Source organism: Chlamydotis macqueenii, chromosome 1 (assembly GCF_036417535.1).
Source record: "Chlamydotis macqueenii isolate bChlMac1 chromosome 1, bChlMac1.mat, whole genome shotgun sequence".
Taxonomy (NCBI): Eukaryota; Metazoa; Chordata; class Aves; order Otidiformes; family Otididae; genus Chlamydotis; species Chlamydotis macqueenii.
This window is the reverse complement of record NC_141556.1, coordinates 144,426,862-144,440,095: the sequence shown is the minus strand read 5'-3', so window position 1 is coordinate 144,440,095 and position 13,234 is coordinate 144,426,862. Positions and strand designations below refer to the sequence as shown.

At 39.3% G+C, this 13,234-nt stretch overlaps 1 protein-coding gene across 2 annotated transcripts in view; it reads left to right on the top strand.

Annotated features, from left to right (window-relative positions):
* The window catches only part of GABRG3 (gamma-aminobutyric acid type A receptor subunit gamma3), a 319,770-nt gene that overhangs the window by 170,264 nt on the left and 136,272 nt on the right, over nucleotides 1–13,234 (top strand). For both annotated transcript variants that reach the window (XM_086769013.1, XM_086769008.1), the window contains exon 5: nucleotides 1,155–1,237. In XM_086769013.1, coding sequence (XP_086625139.1) covers nucleotides 1,155–1,237 — 83 coding nt within the window. The remainder of the gene's footprint in view (nucleotides 1–1,154; nucleotides 1,238–13,234) is intronic.

Genomic DNA, 13,234 nt, shown 5'->3' with positions numbered 1-13,234 from the left:
CATTGATAGCACTGTGTAATTCAAAACCAACTTATCTGACTTAAGTGAGCACACATGGAAGCGGTAACTACTGTATGTCCTGGTACTGTCAAGTGCTGATAGGTATTCTGTATTCAGGAGAAAGTGTACAAGGTTCAGTCATACTCCATGCCTTTCCCCCTTCTTCCTTGTGTGCTTTTGGGTGTGAATGCACTCCTGCTGTAACCCTGCAAAACTTCTTCTAGTTTCAGGGAAAAAAAAAACAACAAACTGTTAAGTTCCTCACAGGTGACCTTCTCCAAGACAGATTTTCTCTGTGTCATCCTAAATTTGAGACACAAACCTTTTCCAATCCAGTTTGTTAACTTCTGAATTAGTTTAAAAAACAAAAGAAGAAAAAGAAGCCAACAAAAAAACCTCACAGCCCACACTTGCTGCATAAATTCAGGCATGCAATTAATGTAGTGTCTATTTCCTGAAAAAATCTGTGTAATAAACTAGCACTTAATACAATCCACCTGGGTAAATAGATCTACTTTGTAAGCTATCAGACTGAAGATTATCTGATTTTAATAGTCTTTTTAAAATCAGCTCTGTTCATAGTGTCACTTATCTTAGGGGTATCACATAAAACAAGCTTTCAAGCATGACTGAAGACATTTCTCCTGATCTCTTTGTCACATCTATACAACTGAGAATGGCTTACAGAGATTTATTAAGTTTTTGAGACACAGCCCAGAATGATTGATAGAATTTTATGTTTACATTATAAGTAAAACCAGAAAATGTTCCTTATAAGATTCTTTATGAGATTTTATTTTTGTGGCATTACATACCATCACAACAGCTATGTTTCCTGTTAATTTTGTAAAGAAGAGTTTCTTCCGTTCTGTGTCCTTCAATGATGAATTATCTAGAGAAAAACATATGCACAAATTTCTTGGATCAAGAAACTTTTAGTAATATATCTGAAATTATATGAGTTTTTAGATAATTATTATTGTTTTGGATCAGGCCTATATAGCAAATGAACAATCTGCACATATAGTCCTTTCCTTTCAGGCCTGCCTTACAGATGTCAAAGCATGCTTGCATGATACCTAAGGTTACCCAGCCTCCTCCTCTGACTGTTCATTGTGCTGATGTGCAGTAACAAATGCTTGGTTTCTCCGTAGGCTTACCATCAACGCAGAGTGCCAGCTGCAGCTGCACAATTTTCCAATGGATGAGCACTCGTGTCCTCTGATATTCTCTAGCTGTAAGTACTGCTGTGATGGTTTATTGTTGTATATGACTAGTATCAGCGGCATGAGTTTAATTCTGATTTCTGTGAGGTTGTTCAACCATTCCACAACAAGTATAGAAAGTTTAGGTTTGCTTAAATATTCAAGGGATTTTTGTTGTCCTCTCTAGAACTCTTGGTTGCTGGACTTATGCCATGAAGTTTTCTGTAGATTTACTCTGTTATTTTTGCCAGAACCAACTTTTTTAGTTGATACTATAGTTACACTTGCAGCAGGAACAGATATGCACGCCAGTCTGTGCTATGTTAATCTATACAACTATGTGACATGCAAATGAGAACAGAAATTGAAGTTTTCTTGTAGCGGTGCACAGCTTGGCATCCAGCACTGAACATCTGAGTTCATAGCAAGTAGCATGGTAATGCCTCTCTGTTCCGTGAATGTAAAGTAATGGTGTAACTGATCTAAATCTCATTTTCCTTTTATTGCTCAGCTTACCCAGTAGTCCCAATGTGGTATTGTATGAGGTGGTGTTGGTATATTTAAAACCTACCTAAAAGGTAAAACCAATACATTGGTGAAATGGATGGAAAACGAAAGTCAGGTGAGTTAATTTTGAGGTCTGATATTACTGTGAGGAACAGATGATGCAAATGTTTTACAAACATTTTTAAAAGGATCTCCACTACAGATTTTTCATTCGGTAAACTTGAAGACTCAGAACCTGTGTTCTGCAAAAGTGAATGGGAAATGTATTGTTTTGTCTTTCTGTTTAGAAAACAACATTGTCTCCATCATATCTTGAAAAGTGGTAGAAGAGTAACAGTATTTAATGTCTTCATAATGTATATGCTGCTGTGATAGTAGGATGTTGATTTTCATTTATGAACAGTATACAATGATCCTCAAGCAGAAATCGGATATGAATTTCAGCTGATCCAGAATGTATTCTTCTTTTTCCCCAGAAAAAATGTGTTTGTTTTTTTTTTTTTTAAACCTACCAGTGTAAACATTTCCCTTTCCCCCAAAACAGTGTCACTACATTGCTTTCTTTTTATGATTTACATACATAAGTGAGCCTGGGCAAAAGTACACAGTGAAGTGTTTAATTCAGATGTGTGGAGTATGCGCATACTCAACTGAACAGGAGACAGACACCTCCTGAATGAGCTTGCCTGCTAATGAACACTTTTCACTGAATTATATGCACCTCAGCTATCTTTAGTTACTGCATAAAGCTGCTCTTACCTTGTGACAACCTGCTGCTGATTTTTGTGCTACTGGGAAAGTAGTGTGTGATCTTAAAAATTAAATCCCAGTCTAGAGATCCTAATTAAACCTACCACATATATATAATAGGTTCTGTGCTAGCAATATCCAAAGAAGGTGAGCTCTAATAGAGGGAAGTTGCTTCAAATCTTGCATTCCCTGATAGCTAGACGGTTGCTGAATGCAAGTGAATTATGCTCTGTGTTTTTAATTTAAAGAGAGAGGTTATCAGTGTGAACTTTAGAAGGCTCTGCTCTGCGGCAAAGTTTCAAATACATATTAATTTGCAGAGTTTCCTCCTAGTTTAGATCTATTAGCTCAGAGCCCTTCTGCCCTTGAAAATGTAGATGCATTGCCATTATACACATACCACCCTCCATGGAGATGGAGATTACACAGGATCAAGCAGAAGTTGAATGTGTCACAGTTTCTATGTATGTTCTTTACAGTTTCTTGTCAGATGGGAAAACCCATGGAGGAATAATAAAATAATGTTTTATAGTTTTGTCAACATTTTTGGTCATGTAGGTAACAATAGTTTATTTCTTTAGATTCACACTGAATTGTGGGCTTTGCCTTGAACACTTTTAGCACTATTATTATCATAATACTAGGACATCTCCTCTGTGATTTGCTTATTTCACAACTCAGTTGTATTTTCAGTGTTGCGTACATTCATATCAGCCTCCAGATACATGGCAGTCAGTGGGACTTATGAAGTGGATGACTGAGTGAATGTCTACATGATTTATTACTGCCTGCTATGACAAGTTTGAGGGAACACGCTGATTACATATTCCGAGATGGATGTCTTTGAATAAAATAAAAATGGTTGTAGAATTCACAGCACAGCACTGCTTCCCTCTGCATCCCTTTCATTTGTTCCCCTGGAAATCCTCACAGTTTCAACTCTAGGCAAGCACAAAAAAGCACAAATTTCAGATAATATTCCCTGCATCTCTATGCACATATGAACAAGGTTAATATTTGAAATTTCTTACTTTTTATATAAATTTCCCTTGATATTTCAGAAATGTGAAATGAATCTCAAGTAATTTCTAGAGTATTTTCCTCTAGTGCCAACTAATTCACACCCTACACACCCTAACTTTGCTGTGCTCTGTGGACGGTTGCTGTTCCTTAGGTGGGAATACTGAGCTCTACTTGGTTCAGTTGCCAGGATGAATAAGGAGAAAGCAGTGGTTTATAAAGAAAAGACACATGGTAGTGTGCTAACAGTCAGTTACTAAAACATACCTACCCCTTCCTGTTGAAGATCTTTTTCAAGAGTGGCTCCTGGAGCTCTCTAGTCTCTTTCCTCATAAGAATTAGGAAGTATTGATATAATTTGAAAGCTCTTTATTCTCTGGGCAAGTTTTGTATGTGCTTCAGGTGACATGATGAGATGAATCATCTGACATATTAGGGCATGTGGTAGATGTGTGTCTGTTGTTGCAGTCCTTATGTACATGTGCATACTGCATATGTAAAAAGTTGAGCCCAATGGCATAATGCAGGGCTGCTATTCAACACAACAACTCTCCCCCTCCGTGTACCAGATTGGTTTGATCAACCTCATTTGGCAAGCAGGATTCCTTAATACAGAGATGCTACAACATTGGCATCAATGCCAATGAATGGTATTAATGTGTGTTTCAATGTGAAGGAAGAATCAACACTGTGACTTGATCCCAGTGTAGCAATCTTTGACAGATTTTGTTCTACATGATCAATTTTCTTCATATGGTTTTAAAGTACTATATACTGCTGCACAAAAATATTCTTTGAGTGTGGTTCTTCATTTGGGATAATTTATCCTCCTGAGCCAAGGGAGACTGCTGTGCTACTTTTGGTACTCACGTAGCTTATTAAACTGTCTTGGTTATCTCTATCAGCACTTGTTTAAGCATTGTGGAAATAACCTAATTTTGAGATTCTGCCATAAAATTTAGTTTATTGAGGTAGTTAGGATTCACATGAACATCAGTAAGGAAGAAGAGGTATTCTGTCTGAAGGATGATGTCAGCACAAGAATAAATAAGTAAGACACAGGTAGCAAAATACAGGCTGGAAATGAGAAGTTAAGCATAATTAATTGTGGAACTCCTACCAAAGGACAGTGTGGGTGCTAAAATTTGGTAAGAATTCAAGAGTGTTTGGACAAGTAATTAGAAGAAAAATGCATTAGTAGCTATTAAGCATAGTGAGATGACTCTGTACTAATAGCTACTTTTTATTTATTTATTTATTTTATTCTGAGGGAGTAAGAGTATTTTGGATGAAATACTAGGCAAAAGAAAAATATAGAGTTGATTACAAAGAGCACCACCATTTATTTCTTCAGTGGCTCCTGGGTCCCTACAGCCTCCAGTGGCTGTATGACTAAGCTACTTAAAGAAACTCTTTTTCATTAGAGTTGCCATGCGACGGCTTTCCATCTAGTCTACATGGTTTTGATTTTCCTTTGTCAGCAACTGGTGGGACTGTTGAATGTTCTGGAGGTAGGACTACGAACACTGCAGAATAATATGAGTGTGTTTGCACCCACACCTGCACAATAGTTAGTTATTTAAGGTGTTCATCTTCAGCCCAGAAACAAATCTTCACTTCCTCTCCCCATTCATGTGCTCAAGATTAACTTAAATGCATGACACTGCTTCAGGAAACAGTGTGTGACAGCCACACCAAAATGAAGCTGACAAACCCATTGCACGTTGTTTAGAGCATCTGGTCAACTAACACATTAATAACGTGTTTTATGGAGCTTTATGGTGGGAATCTGTGCTAGCTACATACCTGAGGTCTGAAACAATCTGTAAGGCCGTGCTTCAGGCTCTACCAGATGCAGTAATATTGAGCTGCAGTGCAAGATGCCAGAATAAAAATAATAAGACTGAATTGATTAATGGGTTTTCATTGCTTTATTTTTCTTGCTGCTGTTCTGATCAAATTGTAGACACCGTTGTTCATTTTAAAAAGAATCTTAGATTTAGGCAATAGAAATGATGACATTTTTTGTAGCCAATTACTTATCTTTTCCCTAATGAGAAGGTTTACAGTGTTCCAAGTTGCCCATTACTGGAAGATTGCTGCAAGGCAGGAAAAGGTGGGCACGCCTGAAATGCCATTCCTACTGCAAACACTAAAATATACAAACAGAGATTCAAGAAATGTTCCAGTGCTTTCAGTTCAGTTGAAAATAGAGGACAGCAAAGTTTCCAGCTATTGATTGTCTAGTTTGCTCTTCTGTACTTTTAGCCTTCTTAATGTTTGAGTATTTTTTTAAAGTGGTGTACAAAAGCACGCAAAGTATTGCAGAAAAAAAGTAAGAAAATGTGAAATGTGTTTAAAAAAAAATCATCCAAATCTAACAGAGTGCTTGGAAGAAACAGATCCTGTCTTTCTAAATATAAACTCAGTTAAATCAAGTGTTACCCCTTTGAACATAAAATCTCTTATGGATATGTAATCAGTACTTTGAGCCTCGTATCATTAATTTTCTAACAGAACTAGATGTCATCACCAATTTTAATGTGTTTCTCCTAGACTAGAAAAGCAAATTCTGGTTTTATGGAATGAGCTGTGCTTTGTTTCATTTCATGTATCATCAGCAGAATCATTAATAAAGTCTGAAGGCAGAATTTTGCTCCTGATGAAGAACAGGCCAGAAGGAACACAGCTTAATGTTTAGATCTCAAGAAGACTTTCACTAAAGATCCTGGGAAGGTATTGAAATGTGCAGAAAGAGCTTTAGTCACATCTGAACTTCCCATCTGTGCTCTCTGTAATGGGATGAACCACATAATAGGACACCAATTAAATTATTGATTCAGGTTTTGTGGTGAGCATATTTTAGCTATTGTAGCTTTTTCCTCTTCTAGGAAGGTAGAGATTAAGGTATTGGGATGCATCCATACTTCTCTTCAGAAGGCTCTCTTTTTCAGACAATAGTCAATATAGAGAGAATTAAGTTTAAACAAGGAGACTGAAGTCCCAGACACCTCAAGTGCAGTCTAGCTTCTCAAAGCAAGCAGTCTTATTTTTTTCTGAATTTCCTATTAGTAAGATTAAAAAAAAAGCAAACAACAACCCAGTATCGAACCCAATTTTAGAAACAGCAAAACCTACCAGTGAGCCATTTCTTTTGGCAAGAATATCTGTAGCTGACTAAGTTATGCTTATGGTGTCAGGAGAAAAGAAGAGAAAATGCTGAAGCAAGACAGGTGGCTGGTTTCATGTCTGACAGCTGCATGTATCAACAAAAGGCCCTGGAGTCTTTGCCATGTGGCAATCATTGTTAGTTCCCATGATTTCATCACAGATCTCATGATATTTGGTGTTTACTTGAAGCCAAAATCACTTTAGGCATGTTATCATGTGCCAATGTGAGTTCTCCTTTTTTTTTTAACAATAGTTTTGACAGTGTGACACAAATGCACCGCTTCCAAGAAGAAAATAACTTTCTCCTTCAAATGTAATATAACACCTATGATACATTACGTATTTATATTATTGTTATTTGCTTATATATGTATGTGACGACTGATTTTTATCATAGAATCATAGAATCACATGGTTGGATGGGACCTATAAGATCATCTAGTCCAACCGTCTTCCCACTACCATTGCTGCCACAGCTACTAAACCATATCTTGTAGCTCCTCATCAAGCCGCCTCTTGAACACTGCCAGGGATGGCGACTCCACCACCTCCCTGGGCAGGCCATTCCAGTGCCTGACCACTCTTTGGGAGAAAAAGTTTTTCCTCATGTCCAATCTAAACCTCCTCTGGTACAACTTGTGGCCATTTCCTCGGGTCCTGCTTGTTGCCTGGGAGAAGAGGCCAAACCCCTGCTCATGACAACCTGCCTTCAGGAAGCTATAGAGTGCAATGAGATCTCCCCTGAGCCTCCTCTTCTCCAGACTAAACAATCTCAACTCTCTCAGCTGCTCCTCATAAGACTTGCGCTCCAGACCCCTCACCAGCTTTGTTGCCCTTCTCTGGACACGTTCCAGGGCTTCAATGTCTTTCTTGTAGTGAGGGGCCCAAAACTGAACACAATACTTGAGGTGCGGCCTCACCAGCGCTGAATACAGGGGGATGATTACCTCCCTGCTCCTGCTGGCCACACTGTTTCTAATGCAGGCCAGGATGCCATTGGCCCTCTTGGCCACCTGGGCACACTGTCAGCTCATGTTCAGCTGAGCATCAACCAACACCCCCAGTTCCCTTTCCTCTTGACAGTCCTCCAGCCACTCAGCTCCGAGCCTATAGCGCTGCATGGGGTTATTGTGGCCAAAGTGCAGGACCTGACACTTGAACCTCATCCCATTCAGCTCAGCCCAGCGATCCAGCCTATCCAGATCCCTCTGAAGGGCCTCCCTGCCCTCAGGCAGATCAACACCACCAGCCAACTTGGTGTCATCTGCAAACTTACTGAGGGTACACTCAATCCCCTCGTCTAGGTCATCAATAAAGATATTGAACAAGATGGGCCCGAGTACTGACCCCTGGGGGACACCGCTTGTAACAGGCTGCCAGCTGGACTTGGCTCCATTAACTACTTCCCGCTGGGCACGGCTCCCTAGCCAGTTCTTTGTCCAAAGAAGGGTATACCTACCCAGTCCATAGGCAGCTAGTTTCCCTAGGAGAATACTGTGAGAGACCGTGTCAAAGGCTTTGCTGAAGTCCGGGTAGACCACATCAACAGCCTTTCCCTCATCCACCAGGCTGGTCACCCAGTCGTAAAAGGAAATGAGGTTGGTCAAGTATGACCTGCCTTTCATGAACCCGTGCTGGCTGGGCCTGATCCCCTGGATGCCACGCATATGCCAAGTGATCTCACGCAGGATGATTTGTTCCATAACTTTCCCGGGTACTGAGATCAGGCTGACAGGCCTGTAGTTCCCTGGATCCTCCTTACAGCCCTTCTTGTAGATGGGAGTCACATCGGCAAGCCTCCAGTCCTCCGGGACCTCCCCAGATAACCAGGAGCGCTGGTAGATGGCCGAGAGCGGCTTGGCAATCAGCCCCACTAACTCCCTTAGCACCCTAGGATGGAGCCCGTCCGGTCCCATGGACTTGTGGCAGTCCAGATGGAGGAGGAACTCTCTAACTGTCTCCACCTGTACCACAGGGGATATATTCGGCCTGGCATCCCAGACTTCCAGATTAGGGCATAAAGTGTCCTGAGGATAACTGATCTGCCTATTAAAGGCAGAAGTAAAGAAAGCGTTGAGGACCTCAGCCTTCTCCTTATCCTCAGTGGTCACATTCCCCGCTGCATCAAGTAAAGGGTGTAAATTCTCCTTGTTTCTTCTCTTACCACTGATACATTTGTAAAAGGATTTCTTGTTCTCTTTTACTGCAGTGGCCAATCTGAGTTCATGCTGAGCTTTTGCCTTCCTAACTTCCTCCCTGCATACCTTAGAACCTTCTTTGTAATCTCCCCAAGTAGCCTGTCCCTTGGAGAGGCTGGTCCATAACTTGTAAACTCCCGGCTGTCCTGAGTTTGTAACTTCTGAGAAGCTCATCTCCGTGATATACAGAGCATCAGGAGACAGTCACACTCCTTTGCATCACATTTATTAACATGAGAAGGAATGACTGGTTTTAGCACTCTCTAACAAGTGCGTCACAGGACAATGTGGGGACACTCTGGAATAGAAATCTTTGTGCTCTCTCAGTTAGAAAGTCATAGCAATCCATTCTATAAATAAAGAATTGTCTGTAGATAAAAGTGCCTCTTTGTAGGTCTTTTATTTCAACATGAGAAAGCAGGCTGAATGGCTTGCACGATGTTGCTCTTACAGGCAACAGTCAGAGGTGGATCACTAGTCAGCAGTGCCCAAAATCCTAACACTGCTGTGCATAGCTCACCCCTTTTTGGATTATGGACTGATTTTGATCTCTGGTGGTTATCTTGTTCCTTGAAGAAACTTCCTAAGGCACTTTCCAAGATGCATGCGCCACTGTATGTGCACAGGTGTTACATCATATGCTTGTTCGGGATTTCTTTCTTTTGGAGTGTTAGATTTTTACGAATGCTGGTATAACTACATATTTTCATTCCCTGTAGCATCCCTTGATGTAACTGAAATGTACATCACAAAATATAACATAAAAGTACAAGTCAAGGTAACTCACTGCCAGGCAACTTAAAAGCTGCAACTGTTCCCTTCTCCTGCCCTTATTTGCACATTTCCAAAGGCAGGAGATGAGCTTGCTTGAACCCAGAAGGTTCAAGCTATTTTAGGTCCTTAGAACAAAATGTGGCATATTTTTAAAGAAACAAAGAGCATATAGTTTTCTAATTACTTTAATTCTTGTAACAGATAGATTAAAAAAAAAATAGATTGTATTATTGTCTTCCATGGCTACCTCAATGGCCACAATGAAAGTTATACTAATGCATCTCCCAACTGTGAGAACTGTGAGCTTGCATTCACTGCTATCTTGCAAAAAAAAAAATGAAGAATTGTTGCAAAATTGCTTCCAAGTGTAGAGAAACCATTTGGCACTTTGAGAACCAAGAAGTACTGAATAGGTGTCAGAACCAGAACAAATACTAAGCAAAATCGCTAAGGAGGAGAGAAAAGGAGAACAAGGTGAGACCAGAATCACCAAGGTCAGCAAGGTAACCTGCAGTACACCACTGAAGTTTGACAAAAGCAGTGACTATTAACTCTCAGATGTAACACGTCTTGGCTAGAGCTCAGTTGATGCTTGTTACTTTTGCTAGGCTTGACTGATGAATGAGGGGGAGGCTGGAAGAAACCTTCAAAGTTTTACTGGTAACAGACTCAAAAAACAAGATGGAAACATCAGGTCCTCAACTCACTAGCCTTGTCTTGTCAGTTTTATTTACCTATAATACAGCCTGGAAAAACAAAGCAGCCTGGAAACATGAAATGTTATCATGAGAAAAGGCCCCTTCCTTTTCTTGCTTCTGCAAAATTAACAGAAAAACAAACAAACAAAAAAAATATACCTCTGGTGCTCACGGAGCTAAGAAAGGGAAGGAAGGAAGGCAGTTGTGCAGCTTTGAACATTGTTTTGTTAACAGTGCTAGAGGATAATCGGGGAGACGCCATGTGTATCTGCTCCATGATAGGGAGGTGGCTGAGGTCTGCCTGGCTGCATCCCCTGCTATGAAGGGCAGGTCTCTCTCCTTAAAAGGTGATTAACTTTGTGTAGTAGGCATGCTATATGACAGGTAATAAAACTTTAATCCTCTTTCATAGTTGGGTAGCATACGTCTGTCAAAAGAAAATACGTGGAGATTATGTCACTTCCTAGCAGATAACTCCTCAGACAGACAAACAAACAAGTTATAAGATTTAGACAGGAGAAAGCAGAAACACAAATTGAGACATAAAATTTAATTTTAACTTAATTTTTAAATAAATATTTTATATCCTCCCATATCATGTACATTTTCAACTGTTTCTTCTTTAAGAAACACTGAATTTTTGTATATCTAAATACAGATATTATTTCTGTGGAATTAAAATTAAGTTTTGATTTAATGTTTTGGTTAACATGCATATTATAAAGTAATTTATTTTTTTCCCTGATTTTTTTTGATAATGTGACTTCTGACAGTTTTACTACTAATCTGTTAAAGCTCAGAAATAGTTGACTTTTCCACAAAACCTTTCCATCAGTCATTAGAAAGAAAACATAAGGAAGCATGTAGATTGAACAAAAGGTACATGCTATTCTGGGGCAATTGGCCAAATCAGAGGCCTTGTGCAGAAGACACCGAGGCTTCTTTCTAGCTCCTTCTACCCAAGTTTCTCTCCTAGGGAAATTAGGGCAGTACAGGGAGGGCTGATGTGTCATTTTGTTATGTCCTGATGGGAGGTAGGAGCATCTGGGAGCTCAGAAGTTCTCCCAGCTCCACCAGTTGTGATGTAACCTCACTCAGACTTCTTGTTTCACATTGTCTGTTGCTTTTGCTGCCACTTGCATTGATATCTTTTGGTGAGCACTGGTGAACAAGGTTAGCTGCACCTGACTCCTCTGCTTGGCCAGCCTTGAGTCATCAGTTTGGGGAATGTCCCAGATAATGTCCATTTTTTCACTCTAACAGCCTGATTTGACATCTGCATTTCTTCCCTTTGGTAAATCACCACCAGTGAAAAGCCATGAACCTCATTAAAACAAATCTGAGTATCAGGAAGTGGAATGAATTCGTCCTTCATTAATATCTTTCTGTTTTCATCCTTAGCAACATAGGTTAATAGAAAACCACATCATACTTGACATGGGCCTCTTACATAGCAAAAAGATTAACAAAGTTCATGGACTGCGTCCCTAAGCTCAAGGTATTCTATACTATGCCCCAGGATATATTAAAATCATCTAAATTCCTGTTTGAAACTGTTACTTGACCAGAACAGAAGAAAATCATATATATGAAAGGCTAATACAAAGTTAGTCCTTGATTTGTAGACGAATGTCTTCTTAGAAAAGAAAATTCATCCTGATCTCATCATCTTCCGCTCCAGTTTTGTCCTCAGTAAAAACACAAGCAACATGAGTATAACAACAAACCTACCAAAAGAATCTCTGTTCTTCTCTCTCTCTCTCACAGGCATGCATCCTTCTGCACACAGCCACTCACTTACAGACACACCTAGAAGAATAAGAAAGGACAAGAAAACAGATATGTGATAATTTTCAATTTTTTAATTACTGGCAGGTGCTTAGCTACTAAGGCAACAAGCAATATGCAAGAAGCTGCATAGAATTAAACAGGATGAAGCAAAAAGAAGAACAAATCCTACTGTGAATCCTCTGAAATGTGCAAACTAACTGTCTTTTAACTTTTTAAAATGGAATATATGTCAAATATTTAGCTATGACCTTGAGGCACTCTGATGCTGCTATGCTTATATGTCTTCCCTTTATCTACATTAGCTGATTTGACATTTGAATGCACGTTTCCCATAATTGTGCTTTAAAAAAACCTGTTAATATTATAATCTTCTTGGGTTGCTATGGTATACTCTGCATATCTCATGCCATTTGAACTGATGAAGGCTGAATGCGAGAGCTGATGAAGAATTTTCAAGGAAAACAATTTAACTTTGTGAAAGATTTTAGGAATTTTTGGTCCTCAACAGAAAGAACTATCTGCCCTACAACATCCTGAGGCACTTGAATTGTGACTATGTACTGCTTAGTTTCAAATCTTGTCTTAAAAGAACAGTGGAGAGACTCTTAATGTAATTTTTCATTTTACCTGTAAGTGGCTTGATCACATGCTGGCTGTTTTATAGTTTTTGAATATTTTCTGACTCTGATTTTTTTCACTGCAGAAGGTGAAGTCAATATGCTTATTATATTTCAAAATATAGCGCCTAAGGAAAAAGTAATAGCTATTTTGCACTTACAGTAGTTGTTATGCATTTATCTGAAAGAGAGTAAAAATATTACCTCATTCAGGAAAAAAAAATAGTAACCATTTAGAGCAGTCAATGTTGTCCACATTTTAATTCCTGAAGGTCAGTTGCTCTTTTCAAGTTAAAAGGGAAAAAAGTAGCAAGAGGTGCATGTTTGTACCTTACAGGTATTTTCTTCCTGTATTGATTGACTTCAAATGAGGCTACTAGACCAAATAAGCATAGAGAAATTTGTCCGCAAGTGATGACTTTCAACTGAAGGAAACTTTGAGATCTGAATGGTGTATTTGTTCACAGCACTTGTTTAAAAATCAGCATTTCAATATGACAACA